General features: G+C 40.0%; 1 protein-coding gene across 3 annotated transcripts in view; it reads left to right on the top strand.

Moving 5' to 3' along the window:
- Nucleotides 1–18996, top strand: part of Astn2 (astrotactin 2) — a 951602-nt gene extending 932606 nt beyond the window's left edge. For 2 of the 3 annotated variants that reach the window (XM_051188027.1, XM_051188026.1), the window contains exons 21-23: nt 4101–4201; nt 5748–5931; nt 18321–18996. In XM_051188027.1, coding sequence (XP_051043984.1) covers nt 4101–4201; nt 5748–5931; nt 18321–18558 — 523 coding nt within the window. In that variant the 3' untranslated portion in view covers nt 18559–18996. The remainder of the gene's footprint in view (nt 1–4100; nt 4202–5747; nt 5932–18320) is intronic. The other variant, XM_051188028.1, reaches the window with a different exon arrangement.
- The last annotated feature ends 4010 nt before the right edge of the window (nt 18997–23006 follow it).

Genomic DNA, 23006 nt, shown 5'->3' with positions numbered 1-23006 from the left:
TTTTTACAATTACAGCAAGCAGAAAGCTCATGGCCTTATGACTTTTGACCCAGACCTGTGAGGTTGATACCTTCCTTTATCTGTCCATTCCCTGCCCCACGACTTTGACACACACATATCAAACAGGGTGGCCTAAGACCTCTTCTATTTGGTACTTTTGCTGACATGTTTAGTTACTGTGTTAGCAAAAGCCAAACCTATGCTTTAAGAACCAAAGATCAAACTGTGCTTGGTATCATGACATCTCATTCAGCCTTGATCTTTCAGCCTGTGTAGCCATGTTGTACAAGTGAGAAAGCTGAGAGCCATTGATGGTAGTACAACTTCCTAAAGAATTCTCTGTGTACAAATGGAAAATGCAAGGTTTCTACTCACCTTTCATTCTCCATGATAGACTGGGGGTGGAGCACTGGCCTAATACATGCAAAACCTGGGTTCAACTGCTAACACTGCAAAAAGGCAAAACAATCCTAAGGCTACATCTTCCCCAGCATGGTGTTGTGGATGCTGCTTGAAAGAGCAGGGAAAAGAGAAGCATTGTTGAAACATAAATGGACAATGAGAAAGAAACCTTAACCATCTTCTAAATCCTTCTGCCTTGAGGCTTCTAGTATATTACACACACTCACTACAACTTTCTATTTGTTCTTCAGTTGCAATATATCTGCTATTCATTTTCAAATAAAGTACTTTTCAAAAAACATGTGTTCTTGCACAAGTAAGTATTGGATACATGGTCTTTATAAAAATCTGCAACTGCAAGCCATTCTTCATGCCTCATTCCTTGTAACCCTGGAGATAACCATATGGTGTAACATTTTCTCCATTCTGTTGATGGGGAAACTGCAAGTGAGGAATGAGATGCAGTTTTTTCAAGTTCACTGATTTATACAAACATTGAGTGACTTGTGCTGTGTTAAATGATGCAAATAGCCATGCCGAACTGCACACTTGCTGAACCTACAGGCTGCTTTTGGAGTCCTACCTTTAGCAGCTTCTAGATGAACTGCTGTACAGATGGAAAGGACTTACCTGGTGCTTTTCAATACAGCCTTTTCCTTTTGACTTTGCAAATTGCCTAATCTTATTTTCCAGAGTTCTTTCTTTTCTTTTTCTTTTTTTTTTTTTTTTTTTTTTTTTTTTTTTTTTTTTTTTGTGAAGAAGATTTTCTTTTGTTGTTGTTATTGTTGGTTTTGCGGGGAGGGTTTGGTTGGGTTTTTTCTTTCCTTTCTTTTTTCTTTTTTTCTTTTTCTTTTTTTTTTTTTTTTTTTTTTTTGTGGGACAGGGTCTTGCTATGTAGCCAAGGATGGCCTCAGTGTGTGTCACAATCCAGGTTGCCTCCAGAGTATTATAGTATTATAATTATGTTTGTATGTCAGCATATCTAACTTAAGAGTTTCTTCTTTATCTCATCCTTGCCCCTCTACAAGGCTTTCCAGAGAACACTTAACTGGTTTTTTGTTTTGTTTGTTTTGACACAGGGTTTCTCTGTATTACTTTGGAAGTTGACCTAGAGCTCGCTATGTAGACCAGTCTGGCCTCAAACTCACAGAGACTTGCCTGCCTCTGCCTCCCAAGGGCTGGGATTAAAGGCATGAGCCACTGATGCCCAGTGACAACACTTAACTTTTGTATCCATCAACACTGAACCTGAGAGACAAGTGGGTCTAACTGTCACTGACACTTGGTACAAAGAGATAGAGTAGGCTCAAAGACATAAAGTGACTTGCTCAAAGATACAGCGCAAGGGACAGAACTGGAGTAAAAATATGTCTAGTCATCTATAATCTAAGCTCCTTTCCCTACCATCACCTTCCTTTGTACTGAGAAATTCGTATTCATGAACCCTTATGCAAACAACCTTGAGACTTTAGGTCATTGCATGTCAAAGCTGGAAGGGCCTAGGTAGATAACCAAGTCAAGACTGGTTCAGCCAGTGAATATTGGAATTGGAGGGGAGTAGAGTAACTCGGAGCAAGAAGGTCTAGACTACAGCAGACCACAGGCTTGCCACTTTCACTCTCAAAACCTATGACTCTGGACATGTTGCTTATTATTTTACCTTAGTTTTCCTCTCTTGAAACAGGGAAATTATAAAGGTGATTATTTTAGATCAGTTTCATAAGAGTAGAAAAATCCCTGAGGTAGCACTGCCTCAGCATAGCTGGGGTTCCACAAGTGTAGCTAGTTGGAATTTTATCTGTACATGGTTGATATCTGCAGATGTGGGTCCAGAAGGCAGTAGTTGGCAGCCATTTTCATCTATGGGCTTTGGAGTCAAACAACTTTAGGTTTAAATTGTCAGACCTGGTAATCACTGTGTGATTCTGGGCAATGTGCCTTTCCTTTCTGAGTCTCAAGTATAAAATAAAGAGGGGAATCGTACATCTCCTTTAGAACTGAATGGTGAATTAAATTGTCTAGCTCAGTGCTTGAAGCATATTAAGGTCTTAGTAAATGATAATAAATTTGTGCAAGGAATGTATATTTAATAAGTGCCTAATATACACAGTCAATCTGGACTGACTGTTCTAAAGCTTCATAGTCATGGCATCAAGTCCATTTTATAACATGAGCTCAATTGTGGTGCTGAGTAAGCAGTGGAAATAGGGGAGGTAAGATTCAGGCTTTTCTACTTAACAAATTGAATCGTCTATCCACTTCACACATCTGCCTTTGCTCCCAGTAGAGAAGGGTGGCATGACAAAGTGTGGCCTCTTACATACACAGCCCTTCTATTTTTGCTATCCCTGGCCTCTATGCCTTACCTTCTCTGGGAAGTATTTTCTTCTCCTTCCTTAGACTTAGTGCAAGCTACAGTGATCAGAGGCCCAGGGAGAGTAAGGGTCATCAGACCTTCTTGGGTTTCTCAGGTGCTTCTCTCAAAGGAACTCTCTTCTCTGAATCCACCAGCTCTGATGGGACCTGTTCTCTCCAGCTAAGCCAACAAACTGAGGTGAATCCCTCCTACAGGGTCATAGAGCTTCAGATGACAAAACAAGAAGGTTGGGCCATGCCTTGTGGCTAGAATAATTTCCAAATTTCTTGTCATAGCTTCCAATATCCACCCCTCTCGGTTGACTTTGTCTCGGCCATGTGAGTTGCCCATTCTTCCATCTTGTCTTTCTGTCCTTGGGGCTTTTCCATTTATGTGTATCCTCTTCAGTTCTTTTGCACTTACTGAGCTTGCATTATTCTTCTCCTGATGTCCCAACCATACATTGTTGTTCAGGTCGGAGTTGCCCATTCTTCCATCTTGTCTTTCTGTCCTTGGGGCTTTTCCATTTACGTGTATCCTCTTCAGTTCTTTTGCACTTACTGAGCTTGCATTATTCTTCTCCTGATGTCCCAACCATACATTGTTGTTCAGGTCTTAGCTAAAACTTTAGCTGCTTAGAAAGGCATCCAAGGACTATGTTCTCCTAAAGGCTCATGCAGCCCACACTTATGCTTGTTCTTTTCCATGGCATCCTGCTATATTTTTCATCACATTTGCCATCGTTTGGTTGTTTTGTTGTGGATATTGTTGCTTTAGCTTTTGATTAATGTTATGCTCAATCTCTTGTTAAAAAAAAAATTGAACTTCCAAAATAATTCCCAGGACACAGTTAGTGCTCAGTAAGTAATTTTAAAATGAATGGATGGATGAATGGATGGATGGATGGATAGATGAATGAATGAAAATGTAAATGAGCATATTCACCCAGCAGTTTACTATTGAGGGTCACTTCTCACAGCCTAGACTCAGACTGCTTGGATTCAGACCTCTATTCTGCCTTCAGTAACAATGAATCCAAGAAAAGACATACTTTCCAAGGTTCAGTATCCTCATTGTGAAAGATGGTTCATTGTATGTCTCTGTCTTTCGGGTGTGTTTAACTGCAAATTAGGAGACTAACTGCCAAATGCCCAGCAGGTATTTAACACTTTATATATGCTTTATAATTTTATAATTATCATCATTTTAAAAGTCAGTTTTCATCAACTTAGGCATCCCTGAGTTTTTGGAACATTCCTTGTGGCCATGGCGTTTTGTTTTTCCTTCCAGCTCACAGGCCCTCTGGAAAGTCTCACTCTGGTGTTGTCTTGCTGTGCTGCAGGTTTACTCTGTATGCTGTGGATACTCGAGGGAGGCACTCAGAGCTCAGCACAGTGACCCTCAGGACTGCTTGTCCACTGGTGGATGACAACAAAGCAGAAGGTAAGTGATTCATCTCTGCATTCAGAAAGGAAGTTTCACGTTTTTCCTCTCTAAATTCTGTATCCATAAGTGACCACTACGGGGGGGGGCAGCGTGGAGGGGAGGCAGGGTGTGAAAGAACTAAAGGAGCAGGAATAACAGAATTACTTAATTATAATAATGGAAGAACAAATTAAGATGGACTACCAATATTATTGCTGGTGGTCAGACTTGCTCAATAATAGCTAAATGCCTTAGGAGCTTACCAGTTTCTTTTACTTGAGTCAGAACTGGCAAGTCAGTTATACCTTGAAGATTAACCATTTTATACCTCTGGTGCCATTTTCTTGTCATAGCACACTGTCACATTCAACACAGTAGGAGTTAGCTTTCTTCAACTCTGGACAACCATTGGTGTCTGTCAGTGAGATTTAGTATGCATACAAAATTAAAGTTGTTTTTGTTTTGTTTTTTAGCCTCTCCTGATTTATGAAGTCGAAAACATTAAATAAGAACATCTAAAACTAATACAGTAGTCAATCAAACTGACCACATACTAGACAACATATAGATACAGTTTCCATATCTAGACTGGCAAACTGTGGTGGTAGCCACAGATCCTATGCTTTATTTACATTTTGCAGACATTTCCTGATGACTTGGTCCAATCAATGTAGTAGGGTCAAGTGTGTACCCTTTGAAAGTTCTCTTTGCTGATGGAGAGACACACACTTTTTATTGATTTAGCAAAGAGCTTGGTAATACTGTTTCATTTGCTAATAGATAAGAGGAGCCAATGAGCTCCTGAGTCACAAGACAAAGGGCTTTGTGATGTTTTCTAAATAGTTCCAATATTATTTTAAAACAATGGATACACTGTTGAAAAATTGGAGTAGGAAATAGTACATATTAGGTGGTTTTCTCATTCTAACTCCCAGTGCCTTAGCTTCTTCTGAGGTCAACTCATGCTAATAATTAACGGGAGGCACTTAAAAATTTTGATCAGAGCCTTCAGAGCTGAAGGCATGTACCATCTATCCGTGATACATTTAAATCACATTGGTTAGTGGGATTTGGATGAGTAGTAATGGCCCTGAATGACAAAATGAAGCATCTGGACTTTGTTTACAAGAATATTGAACATAGACCTAACAGACCTGACTGCAGAAGCACATTGGGAACACTTCAAATGTAAGACAGAAGGAAGACATTGAGAGAAGGCAAGAATTTATTTAAGCCTTAACATTTCTTTGGAGGTTCTGCTAGATCCTTAGCACAGAACTATTGCCTTTAATTAACCTTAGCCTTTGAGTGTTAACTTTCTGCCAGGCCCTGTGATGACCGCTTTGCAGTTACTTGCTAACTTAGTTCTTTCAGTGAACTCCTGGAGGAGACATCTTTTTCTTTAGTTACTTATAAGGAACTCAACTATTCAGTGACATATTTCAGATGGAATGGAGATGCTTCTATTCCCAAGGACCACTGCTTTTTGTTAAGCATGTATCCATCATCCCTTTTTCCTCTGCTTTAAGTGTGTGCTTTTTGCTCCCCCCCCCCCGCCCCTCAGAAATAGCAGACAAGATCTACAATCTATACAATGGTTACACCAGTGGCAAGGAGCAGCAGACTGCTTACAACACACTGATGGAGGTCTCTGCCTCCATGCTCTTCCGAGTCCAGCACCACTACAACTCTCACTATGAAAAGTTTGGAGACTTTGTATGGAGGAGTGAGGATGAGCTCGGACCCAGGTATGGCTTTAGCAGTGTGGATGGAGGACCAAATGTTTTTTGCCTCTCATTAATTTTCCTAAACCTTCACTACCTACACTGGCAATGGACTGTATCAAATAAAGCAAGGAGAGTAGTGATGAATGCAGTCATGTCAGGATAAAGGGTGGGAAGCAGGAAGAGATGGCTGCTTACTGGAAATGTGTTGGATTAGAATAACACTGTTTCTTGTAGAGGGAAAGCCCATGCTATCCGCTCTTAGCAGAAAAGTTACCCTAATCACTAATAAAATAACTCAAGATACTAGATCAACAAAAATGGAACAAAAGAAGTGTGTTGTTCAATTCTAGGAGAGCATGAAACTGCTCTGTAAAAATATTTTCAAAAGAAGTGTCAAGGGCAGAACAGGAAGTTTAGTGGGTAGGGAGGTAGAAAGTATCTAGGAAGAGCTAGAGAGAAGAAAGAATTTGATCAAAATATATCATATAAAAAATTAGTTTAAAAAAAGGCACAGCATCCTTCAACCAAGATTTTCCTTAAGTAATTTGAGAAAGGGAAGAGAATGAAGGAGGGAATCTAAGCACTTTTCCAAATGTGACTCACTACTATTTAACATGGGATCTGGGATCTTATTGAATACCAGTCTAGATCCTTTCCCCTGCCCTACAGGAATTCTTTCTAAAGGTGTGGTGGGCACTCTGTTGGGAAGCACTAAAAGATTTTCTGAGCATTTGGGGCAAAAGGCTTAACAGCAGGAGAGGGGAGATCAGCAGGGGACAAGTCTTGAATGCCCTTGAAGTAGGGACCAGGAGTACAGATTATCTCCTTAGATAATGGGCAGCCTTTCAAATGTTTTTCTCAGGGGTGTGAGGACAGTGTTAGCAGATCTCACAGAGAGAAAGATCGCTCTGGCTGCAGCTGGAAGCAAGGAGCATGGGAATGAAGGCCACCAAGGGGCCTGTGAGGCTTTCTACAGGCTGCGGAGGTAGCCGCCCCAGGGTGCCCACACAGTATTCTCAGACAGGCAATAGGTAGCATTGGAGAGAAATGTGTGACTTCTGAAATAGTGGGCAGCAGTCCATGCTTTGAAAAATGCCCCCCACAGACTAATCTTTCCCATGTCTCAGTGATCAAGTAGAGATCCCATGTGGTTTAGTGAACTTCCTAGAGTTACACAGAGTTAGTTGCACATGGTGGCTAAAGCTGCCTGGAACTCTCATGCTGAGATGAATATGAAGCCATTCTGGAATGCTATGAGATTTGATGAACACTTGTTCAAAAGAGAAAAAAGAGATCTCTCCCTGCAGTGGGTCTTATCTGTTCTGTTGGGTCCTGGACTGCAACTTCCTTCATTTCACATGAAAGGAAGATTCTTTAGATAAAGGATAAAGAAAGATTGGTCGGCAGCAGTCAAGTCTTCGATGAAAACCATGTGAGTCACCCCAGTGCCATCTTACCCATGGACACAGAAAGGCATTCAGTTTTATTGGGCTTTCCCACAGGACTCAGAGATTTTGGGTAGAAACAAAACCAGAGCCCCACTCTTCTCTTTATAACCTGCTAGCATCCTTTATTACCCTCCAAAATATAAATTTTTCAGGAAGGCTTTCTAGCCACCCATAGAGGCAAGGCTACTTATTTGGTAATGGACAGATAATTAACTAAGCTTCTGACACCTGATCCCCAACCACTGTTTGATAGCCCCAACACATGTCTTCCAGCTTCCTCCATCTCTGCTCTCTTTTAGATTCCTGAGAGAGGATTTAAGAAGGTTCTAGTGACCTACACTGGCATGTCAGCAAGAATCAAATGGGATTGTCTGCCTTGTTCTATCCAGCTGTAAGGGCAAACTGACACAGCAGCATTCTCTCATTCTCTCTCTACCTCTCCCTCTCCTTCTCTCTCTCCCTCTTTCCTCTCTCATCAGTGGAATTATTTTCCTAAAGAAATATTCTGCAGAACCCCAGGTATTAACTAGAATGACACACCCTCAGACAGTTTATTAATATTCCCATACCTTTACTGTATGTCAACTTTGTGTTTAATTCTCTATGTTGCATTCACTAACTGTAGTATCTTATTGGCTTCTGTGTTTGCTAATGTATCACCTGTCTTCCTACTACAAAGCAAGCTACACATAGTTAATGATCTTTTATGCCTTATTCTCTTTGGAAAGTACAATTTACTGGTTAATTGGATAGTGGAATGAGTCTTCATATGTGTGCAGATGACTTTGCATTCTGCTCCAGCCTACCTTCCTGATGTCTTCTGTGTCCATACCCTTTATACCTCAAGTGTCCCTTAATTCTCTCTGTGTTCTCAAGGATGCATAGATTCTATTTGGAAATAACGGCATCCAGAACTCTAAGGTCAAAAGAATGAAGCAACCTTCTAGACATTTAAGAACTTGACTTCATTAACTGATTTACAGATACATTTTATATAATAACTTATATTATTGACAAAATACTGTCAACAGACAATTATAGTGGAACATGCCACAAGAAGCATGCTATGAAAGAGAATGAAAGGACATGTGTAGCAGAGTGTCTAAAATGTTTAAATGTATTGTGTTATAATACCTGTCCACTCAGTGGGCTGGGAGGAACCTCAGAGTTCGCATTTTGAACACACTGTCAGGTAAGGCCAGTGTTGCTTGTCTAAAAAATACCTGATAGTGGCAGTGGCAAAGATCATGGGTGTCGGTAGCAGCAATTGCAGCAAATGCAGACCCAAAACCCTAAGGAGAAACCCTGCCAAAGAAAGAGAAGCTAATGGTTAAAACTGAAGAATGAACAGGTACCAGGGGGATGGGGTGCTTTCATCAGGAGAAGCCCAGGGCAAAAATGAAAGTGGCGGTGAGTTAAGAGAATATACACTGTAGTCAGGAACTATAAATATCACGGAAACACAGAGCTCAAGGTGAGGGAGAAAAGAGGAAAAAATGAAAAATCCAAGGCTGGAGAGTTTAACTAGGGTCAAATCTTGATGGCTTTTGTGAAGTCCTATTCAGAAGTTTGTTCTTTACCCCAGAAGTTATGTAAAGGCTTTTAAAAGAGCAATTTGAATAAATTTGTTCTGCCTCTTCAGGGTTAGCAAGTATGCAGAACCAACCTGTAAGGGAGAGGGGGCAAGACACTTGTCTGGGCCAGGAGCCCAGGGTTCATGTCCTAGCTTTGCCACCTATTTACTGTCAGACCTGGAATCAATTTGACCTCCATTCTGAACCTCATTTGTAATGCTAAAGAGCTTAACTCTAAAGTCTCTTCCAGCTGGTGAGCCAAGAACAAGAAAGCCCTGAAGGTCACAGAAACCAGAAAATGAAGACAACATGAATGTCATTTCACCCCTAGCTTGATATCCTGTTTCTGGGGACCCAGGATGATTTGGGAGAAAAGAGCTTTTCCCAAGAGTTGAGGCAAGATGAACACTGTTAGAATTTTCTTGGCCTATATAATCCCCAACCCCAAATGTTTTTAACTCCTCCCTCAGTCTGGGTTCGCATTCACCCATAAAATTTAGTGACAAAAGGGCATCTCTTACCTTGGCCTAATAAATCTATCAGGCTAGTTTTCCCCAGAGCCTGGTTCTCATGACAAGTATAGGTTACTGCAAACAGCTGCTCAAAGAAGACCCGCTGACACCCAGCTGTCCCACCATAAGGTTCCTATTAGGAGACTTGAAAAGCTGAGCTCATAGGTGGCCAGGGACCAGAATTTTCTCTCTTCAGAGCATCCTTGACCACTCTTGAGCTTTGCTGTACTTTCAGTTATGTCAAATGAAAGGATAATGTGAGGAGAGAAAACACTTGAAAAGATCTGATTTCAGAGAAACTGATCTGTAGGAACAAGGAATGTATTTATTTTGTCTGCCATATTTAATTCTATGGAAGACATTGCTAACAGATCAGACAACTATCACAGACTTGATTCAACCTGAGATTTTTCTCAACCTTAAAAGACAAAGGCACTGGCCTCATCTGAGAAGACCTGGTATAACTATAACCGTACCCTTAGTGGGAGTAAGTGAACCTAGAAACACATTCTAGAGTCTTCCAGGATCATATTGACTCTTTCAAGATATAAATTCTTTGCCAATTCAAGCTTAGTAGAGCATCCTTGTAATGCCAGCACCCAGGAGGCTGAGGCAGGGGCATTTCAAGTTGGAGTCTGTCATGGGCAACAAACCACAAAGTGTTGTGGTTTAAATTTGAAATGACCTCTGTGGCTGCCATTGCTGTGAACAGGCTCTGGAACCCTTCAGAGGTACAATTCTGCTAGAAGCTTGGAGGCTTTGAAGGTTAATAGCCTCTTCCCCACTTCCTGCCCACTTTCTCACTCTCTCTGCTTCCTGTGTGTGGTAAAGATGTGATCTCTTAGCTTCCTGCTCCTACTACCATGCTTTCCCACCGTTATGGACTCCAAGCCTCTGGAGCTGTAAGTCAAAATAAACTGTTCCTTAAGTTGCTTTTGAGATGATAATTTTACCACAGCAACAGAAAATAATGGATATGCACAGAAAGGCCGGATGTTGAGGAAAAAAAGGAATGAAAATGGATCCCATATTTTCTTATGAGGAAACAGAGGAAAACCAACCGTTGTAAACATTTTCAACTAATGACTAACATGTCGAGGATCTATGGCTAGTAAAAATGCTGTTGTTCTGCAGGGGCAAGAGGTTGAGGCTAAATTTTCATGGATGAACTATTAAGAAGCTGTGAAAGCTTCAAAATATGTTAGCTGACAAGCTCAATATATATTAGTGCATTTGTGTTATCCAAGTGGAAATACTGTTATTTCATTCCAACTTAAGTGTAACTTATTTAACGGCATACAAATCATACAGAGGCATACAAAATACAAAGTAGAAATTTTTGTATGTATGAATACTATCATCCCAGCACTACTCCAGAGGTAAAAATATTGACTGAATATAACTTTTCATAGACAGATTGAATAAAGACTTGGATATTTCTTGAAAAGGGGAATAGACATGGGTTTCGTGATAGCTGTATTTACAACCATGTCTTTGTATCTGCTCTCTGTTATGTTTACCAAATGGGCATGCCATCATCTGCCTATTGGCTGAGTATTGACACTTATCTAAACATGGTGTTAGGTGAAGCCCTGTGGTCATGTGGCTAAAAGAATGTGTCCCATAGGATCCCAGTTCCCTATTACATACCAACTAGATATCTTAGCTATTACAGATGAATATGCACAAACCACATGCCCAATTGTCTAACTCCTTCTTTAGGTCTATAAGATGTGCTTGTGGTATTACATTGCCTTTACTGTCCTTTGCTAGAAAATTACTATGTTTTTGAGAATTTAGGACCGAAAATTTCCTTCACTTGTGTTAATTTGTATTTATTAATCCATTCTTCTTGCAACTGGGAATTGTTAGCTGAGAAACTATTATGGGCCTGGCCATTTATATATCAATTATTTTCTTTCTGAACAGTAGACTGGTGATTATGCAATAGAGGAGTCCACCAGATATGTAAATTGTTCAAGGCCACATAACTAATGAATCAAAGCCCAAATTCCAAATATAGTCTTACAATGTCAAACCAGCATCCTGTTCTGTGTGACACATTGTATTCCAAACTGTGTACACAACTGTGAGAGGATATATTATGGTTCCAAACAGAGAAATAAAATGTGTCAGTAACAGAGAAAGCCTTGCATAGATAGCTGGAAGCTTTGGAAGACTTCCTGAAGGTGACATTTCATCATGATCTTGAGGTATGAATAGAACCTCAAGGAATTTAGTCCTCTCCTCTCTGCAGTGCAGTGCCTTCATAATTATGTGAGACTAGTTGCCCTCATGAAATGCTTATCAGAGGCACCTTGGATGGCATTTCCCTATAAACCAAGGCCCCTTCCTTTCACTAAAATTTCACAAATAGGGACATGGGATGGTAATGCAGTACTAGAAATGCTTGCTGCACAAGAAGAAAGTATGAGGACAAGTTTGCAGTTTGGATCCCAGCACCCATGTAAAGACTAGGTAGGTGTGGTGGCATACATATATCTGTCATTTCTAAGGAAAGGACAAAGGATCCTCAGAGTAAACTGGCTAGCCATGCTAGCCATATCATATAAGCTCTGGGGTCAAACTAAGACAGTCTACCACAGTGAATATTGTGGAGAGTCATTGAGGAAGACTCTCCCATGTCAACCTTGAGCTTACACACAAATACACATGCATGCATGCATACACACACACACACACACACACACACACACACACACACAGACCACAGAAATACACATGGAACACCCACACACACATCTGTACTCATGCAGTTGCATAGATATGCACCACACACAAATACATGAAACACATGTACATACCTGTATACATACAGCTACACATACTTGTTCCACACACATGCACCACACATAAAAAATTTACAAGAAATACCCACTCTAATTCTGGCTATAGGCAGTCACTTTTCTAAATTATAATAATGCGCTCACTTACAGTGAGGGGAAACTCACAACCATACTGGAAGAATCACATTAAACGTAAAAGACTCTAGTTCTTAGACTGTTAAAAAAAATTACTATTATAGTGGCAATATTGGGATGATGCTTTCTTTGTAACACTTGGTGCTACGCAGCAGAGATGTAAGACAAGTCCCATGATTTAACACTGGCTTATTTTTACCACCCACAGAATGCGAGTAGAACATAGACTCTGGCATTGTGATGAGTATTGATGTTAGATGATCCTGTATAGGTGTTATTTCTTAGAGCTTGTTACCTAGAATTTGTGCCTTTGGTCTCTTTCACTCATCCTTGTCTTTGGGTACCTCCAACGCATTGGAACCTGCTTCATTTCCAGCATCCTCTCTGTTGTCTATATTCTAACTTCAGTGCCTGCTGCATACTTGCTTGTGCCAGATACCTGTGGCAGTCATTTTGTCTCAGCCCAACAACATCCCTGCAGATTCAGTATCCCAAATCCTGCTTTCCCAATGGGAAAATGGAGGATGAAAGAACTGTGATGCATTTTAAGCCCAAGCTTTTCTCCTATTAACACCACTCCAGTGTGTGGCTAACATTTATTTAGAGCCAAACAAATACCTATGCTTTCTCATCTGCCACAATCATTATTGCCATTTCTATTTGACAGCTATGGAAAGTAAGAGTTTTGGAAACAAAGCACTTGGGCATTTCCAAACTCATTTTGTTATTTCTTAGTACTGTTTATGACTGCCTGGATCAGCCAGAGAATAAAATCAAAATCTATGAATGTGGCATAGAAACATCTAAATGGTTTTGTCTGTGCTGTGGCCTCCCATATATTCCCTTCACCATCCATTTTAATCAACAGTTTATGTACTTTATTGATCTGAAGCCTGTGTTCCATCATTAGCCATATAGCTTTGCCATTATACTTTTTGAGAAGACTCCTCTGAACTCCCCAGTGGATGATTAGGTGCTCATCTTATATATTCTCATAGTATATATATTTTCCAGTTCATCACTATTGCTCCTCAGGCAGCCTGCTGCTATATTGACACTTAGAGTCCAGCCAGATAATGACTATCCCCACTGTTTTATTGACAAACTATACCTAATAACATGATAATGATGGTGTTATCCATAATGGTGGTAACAGTGATGGCAGCTGTGACAGTGGTAAGAGTAACGGTAATGGAGTGATGTTAGCAGTGATACCCATGGCTGTGCTTGCGATTAAAATAAAGATATTTTCTAACACATACCACATGCTTTCTATGTATAGTTTCTTAAGCTTGTTGCATAACAGCTTTTAGGGGTTTACAGATATTAATTAACTTAAGACCTACTACAAACCTATGAGGTGAGCCATCTGATGTTCCTTTTCATAGTTGAGAAAACATGACAGGTTAGCTTTTCACCACCCCAGAGAACATTCAAACCAGCGTCCCTAAATACAATGATGGGAAAGAGCTAATGCCCAGATGTGCCCCCAGCCTGGTTTCTGGATGTCATTCCTACCTTCCATTACTTGCTTTCCAAAGCTGCCAAAACATTTTTGAATAAACGAGATCCCATTCAATTACTTTCTCTGTTTAAGTTTGGAAAGGCTGAATACAGCTATGAATGTGGCCTGGTTAAAAATGTACATGTAAAACATTTCATGACTCTTTGTGATTTTCTTCTTTGTAATTCCATTGGGTAGATCTTGCATGCAAACTTTCTAAATGATAATTTTATACCATGTCAAAAAGTTGGCTTACCTTGGGGATGGATATGGTCAAAATACATTATCTAAATGTTTGAAATTCTCAAAAAATAAATTTAAAACAAATATTTTTAAAGTTTGATTCAAACTTTCTACTTACCCATCAAACAGCTACATAACCAGAGATAGTATTTGTGAAGAGTTTAACATAGATTTATTATCCCTTTTTCATATTACTTATCTTTTTATTTGTTTTCTGAGACAGAATCAGATGTGCTTGAGCTGACCTCAAATTCACTGTGTAGTCAAGGACTTAAGTGCCTGATTCTCCTGCTTCAGCTTTGGGAATGCTAGAATTACAGGCACATGCTCCTCTGTTGGGCATGCACAACCCAGGAATTCATGCATGCATTCTACCAACTGAGTTGAATCCACAGCCCTCCATGATTTGTTTTGTTTTTGTTTTTTGTTGTTGTTGTTGTTTGTTTTTTGAAACAATGTTAACTCATTATTCACATTGCACATGCAAAACAAGGAAACCGAGGCAACAGTGGTGAAATGACTCACTCACTGTCACCGAACTAACATGTGGCTGAGCTGGGATCTAAATTACTATTGCTCAAGACATTGGAGTTAATAGTAGTAAATGGATAGTAATCCAACAGCCTCTTCCCTTCCTACTGCTTCAGTGCTACCCACCCCACTTCCGCAGAACTCCATAAGGACTGTGTTCTAGCTGCAAAACCCCAGGACTTTTATGCATTGCTGTATGTCTGTCTTTGCAAGTGCTGCCTGCCAATCTTTCTCCTCTGCATCTAACAGTTAGTGCAAGCTCCTCTTTTACTAGGAAGCTTCTTTAGACAACTGTAGACCCACTTAGGTACCTTTCTGTGTACTCATATAGTGCTTTTTTCACTCATTGCTCTTGGCTCCTGTGTTACCATCTCCACCTTCTGCTTTTCTCATAGAATCTATTGAATGAAAACTTGACTAAAAATGTTCTCAATTAACAAGCACGAATTTACTTTGTTTCCTTTAGTTTCCCATGCCCCCTTTTCAAAGAAAGCAGGTTTAGAGGCAATAGGTAAATTTTCAAGAATGTACAACTAGTTAAAAACAGAACAGGCCGACTAGAGACAAATGGCTCAGTGGATATAAATGCCACACAAGCCTGATATTCTGAGTTCAGATACCTGCAACTCATGTAAAAACAAAATACAGACAGAGACGAGTGTTTATAGTCCCAGAACTCTAATGGCTAGATGATAGGAAGAAAGTGGAGAGTCTCTCTTTTTTTTTAAATTCATATTTTATTCTTGTTGATTTTTGATGTATATGCATATGTTAGTAGACATTCCCATTTCATGGGATACCTCTGGAGGCTTTAGGACAACTTATAGAAATCTACTCTTTAATTCTCCAATGTGGTAGAAGAGGGTAGGTATGTGACTCATATTATCAGTCTTGGCTGTAAATGCCTTTTCGTGCTGAGCCACCTTTTAGGAACTCACATAGCATCTGAATGAAGGGATTGTGTATGTAGTCTAAACATTCTACTTTACTTGTGATATCATGTTTACTGATTAATCATAGATTTGGGCTATAGTCATATTCTTGCTGTTTTATTTTTTCATTTTTTTTCTTTATAATTTTCTTAAGGAGTTATTCTTCCTCCTAAGATCCTTAATTTGCTAAAAGCATTGTGTGACTTAATTCTGGTGTCTTTTTGCACATAAGGTGATAGTGTAAAATTATATTATTGGAATTATCATTTCAATTAAAAGTAACTCTCTGAAACCTACTTTACACACTCTCTACTAAAGCATACCTGTGGATGACACATGCTTCCTTAAAACAGCAGGTTTGTGTGTATTGTAACTTCATAAGGTTACAAATGATACTGAAAACTGAAGATGACTTGTGGGGCTCAGTGCATCATTTTCCAGCTCCTACAATGCTGAGCTGCATGCAAAATTGTGCAAAGAACTGTGGGAATTCATTGGGACCCTTAGCAGATTTTGAGAAAGAAGAATAACTCTAAATAATTACAGAAGGATTATATTATCCCAAAGCCATAGGTTCAAACACCTTGAAACTGAGGGAAAAAGAAATATTCACTTAAATTCAATCCTAGGGCCACTAAGATTAGGGTGGCAACAAGAGAAATGAATATACAAAGATATTAAAATGTAGGCCTAGCAAACAAACAAGAGAGATCGTGTCTCCAACAAAGTGGAAAATGAGGACCAATTTCCAAGATTACCCTCTGACCTCCATGCATGAACTTACCTCACACATTAACATGTCCACAGAGAAATGTTGTATAAACACATACTCACACATATACAAATAAAAAAAAAACATAAGAGCAGATAGCCGAGAGCAATAGCTCAGGGATTAAAGTACATGTTACTCTTGCAGAGAATCTGGGTTCTATCTCCAGAACACACATAGTGACTTACAACCATCTCTGACACCAGTTCCTGAACATTCAATGAGCTCTCCTGACATCTTCAAGAACCAAACATGTTGGGTATCATACATACATACATACATATACACATATATACATATATGCAGGCAAAGACCTCATATGTATAAAGAAGTACATAAATCTAAAAAATAAACAATACAAAATAAGGATGAGAAATACACTCCCAGGTTCCTTATAGGGGTAAGAGGTGCAGGCCTGTGAGGAGGGAGGCCTGTTACCATAAAATGGTGAATTCTTGGCTCCCCACAAAATATTCCACCCAAGTGGTGAACTACACAAAGAGGACTCTTTGAAAAGCACCTCATAAATCATGACCACGAAATATAATATACAAGTCTAGTTCTCTTTCAGCCACCACACAGGTGCCTGGCATAGTCTTCTATTTGTGGGGTCTGTTTTATAAAATGCCTTCTCTCCCAGGGTCTCAGGGGGTCATGGAAAGGAGGGAGAGACAGAGATTCAGAGACAATGAGACACAGAGACAGACTTTCCTCAGCCCCCAGGACACCTGGGTATCTTAAATGCCAGAATGAAGAGAAGGGAGAGTTTTGTATATAGTATGATCTAGGAAACAGACCTTCCTTCTTTCTCTAAGTTCCTGTTTCTATGTCTTTGGTGAGAGTAGGGCAGGTCCTATTCTCTGTGGTCCTTAAGAGGTCCCTTGAAAGAATATTTAGGTTTGTCAGGAACCAATTTTATTGTCCTAACAAATGTGTGGTACTATTTCCACCTCATGGGTTGAAGCCCCAGAATGGTGACCAACATCTGACATGACTGCTCCTGTAAGAAAGAATTTATAATAGTACTGTTAAGAAACCTTGGACTCAAACATCTTCCTTAGTAGAGAGTTCATCCAGCACTCTCTACTTCTAGAAGAAGATTCCAGGTAAGTTCCAAATGGTGAACACCACTCAGAATAACTATTGCTTTGATTGATATTCAGTTTTACCTTGGTCCTGACATATCATAATAATGATGTATTTGAAGCACACTGTTCACCAGATGCTGGGCCTGTCTCATCCATGCTCTCAGGAGGTGTATACAGCCAGCACTAGTGAGAGAACTGAAAAGAAATTTTGATTTGTGGACATTAATTATGCTTTGATGAAAGAGAAAGCACAGGGGCATGATCGCCAAACAGGATGACAGGGAATGGGATGAAAGTTCATGGGAATGACTGAAGCAAAAGCCAGACATTTGGAGAAGGGCTGGATTCAAGAGATCAAATTATATTTGACTTTTGTCAAATTATTTTATTTTTCTGGGTATGAGTTCCTCACTCTTAACTGGGAGTAAATAAATATTCGGGAATAATATGAATTTTGATAAAATATAAAAATGTTTAAATATATGTAAGGTAGATATTCAATAAATACATAGTACATGGTGTCAAATTCCAGTCATTAGTTTTTGTGAATACTTTTGTCATTACTATCATAATGTCTGTTGGTCAGAGCCCAAAGGGATGATATTATGCTACAAATCACGATGAAAGCAATGCAATTGAAAAAGATAGATCCTAAAGTCATACTGCTGGGGAAGGAGGGAAGCTTCCATCCTCAGCCAGAGTTTTGAATTTCTAAGAACACTGAACATAGTCCCAGTTAACTCTTGAGCACACTAATGTAGAAGGGGGTAATCACATATAGCTTAGGAAAACCATCTTCCAACATAGGTTGACCCTACTTAAGACCTCTTCTCACTTCTTCTGTTTCTTTCTCCTTGTGCACTTTAGGAAGGCACACCTGATCCTGCGGCGGTTGGAGAGGGTCAGCAGCCATTGTTCTAGTCTCTTGCGAAGCGCCTATATCCAGAGCCGTGTGGACACCATACCGTATCTCTTCTGCCGCAGTGAAGAGGTCCGGCCTGCAGGAATGGTGTGGTACAGCATCCTCAAAGATACCAAAATCACATGTGAGGAGAAGATGGTGTCCATGGCCCGAAACACGTATGGAGAGACCAAAGGCCGGTGAGGGAGGGTACTACCCTCCTTGAGCACAGAAGCGCTCTTGGGGGAGCACTACTTTCATGGATCCTGGGACCTGGGTGGGCTGGGGGACAGCTGAGTGGCCTGGCACATGACACTTGCCAGTAAGGCCAAAGCAAACTGTTTCTCCATGGACAGACAACAGAGAACTTTGTAACCAATGGAATTATTCATTTTTCTCTTTTATTTTTTCTAAGATATTATTTGACTCTATCAAACGTCTCCCCTTTTTAAATCTTTTCTTATGGATGGAAGTCATTGGGGAGGCAAGAGCTTTCAGGTGGAAAACAAGTAGCCTTTCCTCTTCTTCCTCCCTCTTGCCATGGATCCCCCGGAAGGAGACCTATGGAGAGACAATTTGACTACTTCCGCATTAGCAAGGATGCCCTACAACTGTTGCAGCAAGGAAGCTTGGGTCTTCAAGGCCCTCTCTCTCTCTCTCTCTCTCTCTCTCTCTCTCTCTCCTCATCTTTCTCCCTCTTCTCCTCCCCTTTCCCTCCTTCTCTCTCTCTCTCTCTCTCATCTTTCTCCCTCTTCTCCTCCCCTTTCCCTCCTTCTCTCTCTCTCTCTCTCTCTCTCTCTCTCTCTCTCTCTCTCTCTCTCCCTGTACTTTATTGAGTTTGCAGGCCCACTATTTCTTTCTGCTACCTGTGGGTCTCTACAGGACTTTCTGTGCATTAAAATTCCTATTGTCTCTCTTTTTGCTTGGGTGATGTTTCTTACCAATGAAATATATTCGAGGGATCTCTGTTCACCAAACACACATTCATTAATGAGGTACTGCATAGAAGGTACAGTATAAACAAAGAACAACAACAATCAAAGCAGTTTTCTGTCCTATAGGAACTTATAGTCTAGTGGTTACTGTAGGGGAGAAATCTAGTATAGTATCAGGCTGGGCTGGGAATGAGTGAATGCTTTTTATACACATATCTGGGTCATAAGAAATGCTGGAGGATCTATAAAGTGCTTACTTGAAAATGCAGTAGCTTATCCCAAAGAATGAGGAGGAAGAAGGCAGACATTAGTGAGAAAGGTAGGATATGCTCCATGAGAGGCAACGTCATGAGCAAAAGCAGGAAAAAGATAAAATATAGCTTATTAAAGATCCAATCAAGTTGTTACTGAGTATAGGAAATACTGAGTTTAGCATGAGCATAAGTTTAGCATAAATGATGCTCCAAACGCAGAATGTATATGCATGAAATTGTAAACCAATTTTTTGAACCCAAAGTTTCAAAAACAAAACAGGAATCAAAGTAAGAAGTAGTAGAAAGTAGGCTGGGTGCCCAGCAACTTGAGAAATCTTGGTCAAGAAGTGTCATATCTTGAAGTAACCAGGCACTGTTATATGACTGACAAGGAATAGTCAGTATTCTCTAATGAAAATCAGTCTAGCTATACTGTCCAGGATGGATTGAAGACAATTTCAAAGAGAAGCTCACTATTGTTTATTTACAGATAAGAAACGATGGAATCCTAGATCCTGTAGTCATGAGGGCATATTCCAACAATTAAGTAGTTATTTGCTTATTTTACTTGTTCATTTTTATGCAGACTTATAGAGGCAGAATTGAAATTTCCAATCCAGTGACAACTCCACTGCTACCCTTATGTTCCATGGGTGTGAGCAGGGGTTTTGGTGAGTTTAAAGGGGGTGTTTTTACATTTCAACATCTTGCTTTCCCCCAAGTATGATGTTCCTCTAGAGGGATTGAAATGTAGGTCAAGTTATGTCATCATCAAAGGCTGGCATCTGTCACTGAGAACAGAATAGAGGTGTATGAGGATCCAGAGAAGGAAAAGACATGGAAGCATTTAATAATACAGCTAAGTCTCCTTCTTCTTCTTCTTCTTCTTCTTCTTCTTCTTCTTCTTCTTCTTCTTCTTCTTCTTCTTCTTCTTAAATAAAGTGCTTCTAAGATCAATTCTGGAATGCCTATACATTGGGTCATTTTTCCCAAGCTTTTGATTCATATAAAGAAAATGGGAATATCAATTGTAATTTTCTCAGACAACCTGGGTTTTAGGAATCTCCTTAATGTTCAGCATTATCTTCTCTGAAGAAGTTTAATTATGATGGAGTCAATACACCTGGAAGTGTACAGGTAGAGCTTTGATGGTCAGCTTTTGCTATAGTGTTGATTTTGATTTTCTCAGTGAGGAACTAACAGTTCTCCGACAAAGATAAAGACAAATAAAAACTAATAGTTACCATGCACTGAGTACTTGCTCCACACAAAGCCCTGTTCTGAATGCCTCTGTGTTTATCTTTTCCTCAACTCTAAGCGCAGACCTTCTCTTGGCCAGAACACTGCTATAGATTTTCATAGCAATAGGAAAGGCTCAACCCTACCAGGCAAGGAAGCACAAACCTTTAATCACAGCACACAGGTATTGCGGTAAATAAGGATCAGGATAAACAAATAGGCTGAATAGATGTTTATTCAGGGAGAAATAACTTACAACCTAGACAGATGAACACCAGGAAATTCAACCCGATCCTCTCCTGTCCGAGTCATGCCAGCAAAAGAGAGAGCCTTTCCTGGCCCCCTCCGACCTCCTTCCACAGGTCACTTCCGCCCATGGCTCCACCCCCCAAAGGGCGTGGTCAGTGCTACAGAAGGACTATCTCACTACACACAGGAGGCAGAGGCAGGCAGATGTCTATGAGTTTGAGACCAGCCTGGTCTACAGAGTGAGTTCCAGGAGAACTACAGCTGCATAATGGGAGACCCTGTTCTAAACACACATCCATATACCATCATCCCCCCAAAAACAGAAAGACTCAACCTGGGGGAAAATTAGGCCCAACAATTGACAAAAATGAAGCTGCCACATGTGCTGGGGTAGTGACCTGAATCTGCAGAACTTTAACTCTACAAACATTTAGGTGAGTAATTTGACACCTTAAATTCAGTTTCCTTGTCAATGAGGTCCTACCTGCTGGGATTTCTGTACAAGTTTAGGAAAAAAGAGATAGTATGTACCTGACATCACATATATGAAGAGTTTTATTTTAATAGTAATGGAGATAATATATCATCTTAAGGATAATATGAATTTTAGGGAAATCGTTAGGAAAATTGAGCTGAAAAAAAAAAAAACAAAAACAAAAACAAAAAAGCTTCCTGAACTTTGATTCATAGGTAAGAGTAAGTGGTTGTAAAGATGGCTCAGTCATCAGTAGTTGCTGCACAAGAAGGACTTGGGTTTTGTTCACAATACCCACATTAGTAATACAGTGTCGGTGGCAAGCATCTGTATTCCTAACCCTGGGAGGTTCAGACAAGCAGAGCTCCAGGTTTAGTGGGAGATCCTATCTTTAAAAGGTAAGGTGGATGTCAATAGAGGAAAATACTGACATCAACTTCTGACTTCCACATTCACACACAGGTGTGTGCACACACATGGACACACATACAAACATACACACACACACACACACACACACACACACACACACACACACACTGCTTTAGGCAGATTTCATATGCTAATGGCATCCATTTAGGAAATCATCCTACCAATGTCTCCACATACTCATCTCATTGAACCATGTATAAAACACTCATGTCCTGTTGTGTTTCCATTTTTAGGAAACTGAAATTTAGGCAGACCTGCTCTAAACACTGCCCCTCATCAATGATGATGCTAAATTGCTGGTGTCTAAATTCTGACCTTAGAGGAATTGTTTGTGAGGTGTGTTACAATTGAAAGCAAATGAATGTAACATCCCATTGTTGCCTATGTAAATATCTCTTTTCTAAGTCTAAAGCTAAATCTACTTTCCAGCTGGGACTTCAGGATGATTTTCCAGGTGTGGGACACTGAGCTGAGACAAAGAATACTTAATTCTGCCCTTGAGGATCTCCAAGAATTTACTTAACATGGTGTGATAAAATCAAACACTCCAAAATCAGGCCAATCTGATTTTAAATATTAGCTCAACAATTTATGGGGGTGGGGTGGGGGCAGGTCTGGCTGAACTCGGAGAGAAATATGGAAGGTAAATGGAACATGTCTTGCCAACTAAGGAGAACAAGTTAGGATTGTAAACAGCAAGTAAATGCTCTTAAGTCTCCATTTCTTCACCGGCCGAGGGGTTACATACTCCATTTCTCATGAACTCAGAGAATACTAAATTAAAAATTGGAGATAATGTTAGTAAATTATATAGATGAACAGTTCACAATGACTTATTTATATATGAAGGGGCAGGTGTTATGGTCCCTGCCATCAATGCAGTCTTTCTATGGATGAATATGTAGGAGTTCTGCAAGCAGAGCAGTAGAGAAAGCAAAAAGACCAGTATTTCTTCGAAAGCATGCTATGCTTGAGGAACAAATAGCCTGAGCAGCAAGACAGATGGTGTTTGGAGGGGCGGTCAGAACCAGCAGTACTAGCTGTTGAAAGTAGGAGAGTGGTATGTAT

This window comes from Phodopus roborovskii, unplaced genomic scaffold (genome assembly GCF_943737965.1).
Source record: "Phodopus roborovskii unplaced genomic scaffold, PHOROB, whole genome shotgun sequence".
NCBI lineage: Eukaryota > Metazoa > Chordata > Mammalia > Rodentia > Cricetidae > Phodopus > Phodopus roborovskii.
The sequence above is the reverse complement of the archived record's forward strand: the minus strand, read 5'-3'. Positions and strand labels throughout refer to the sequence as shown.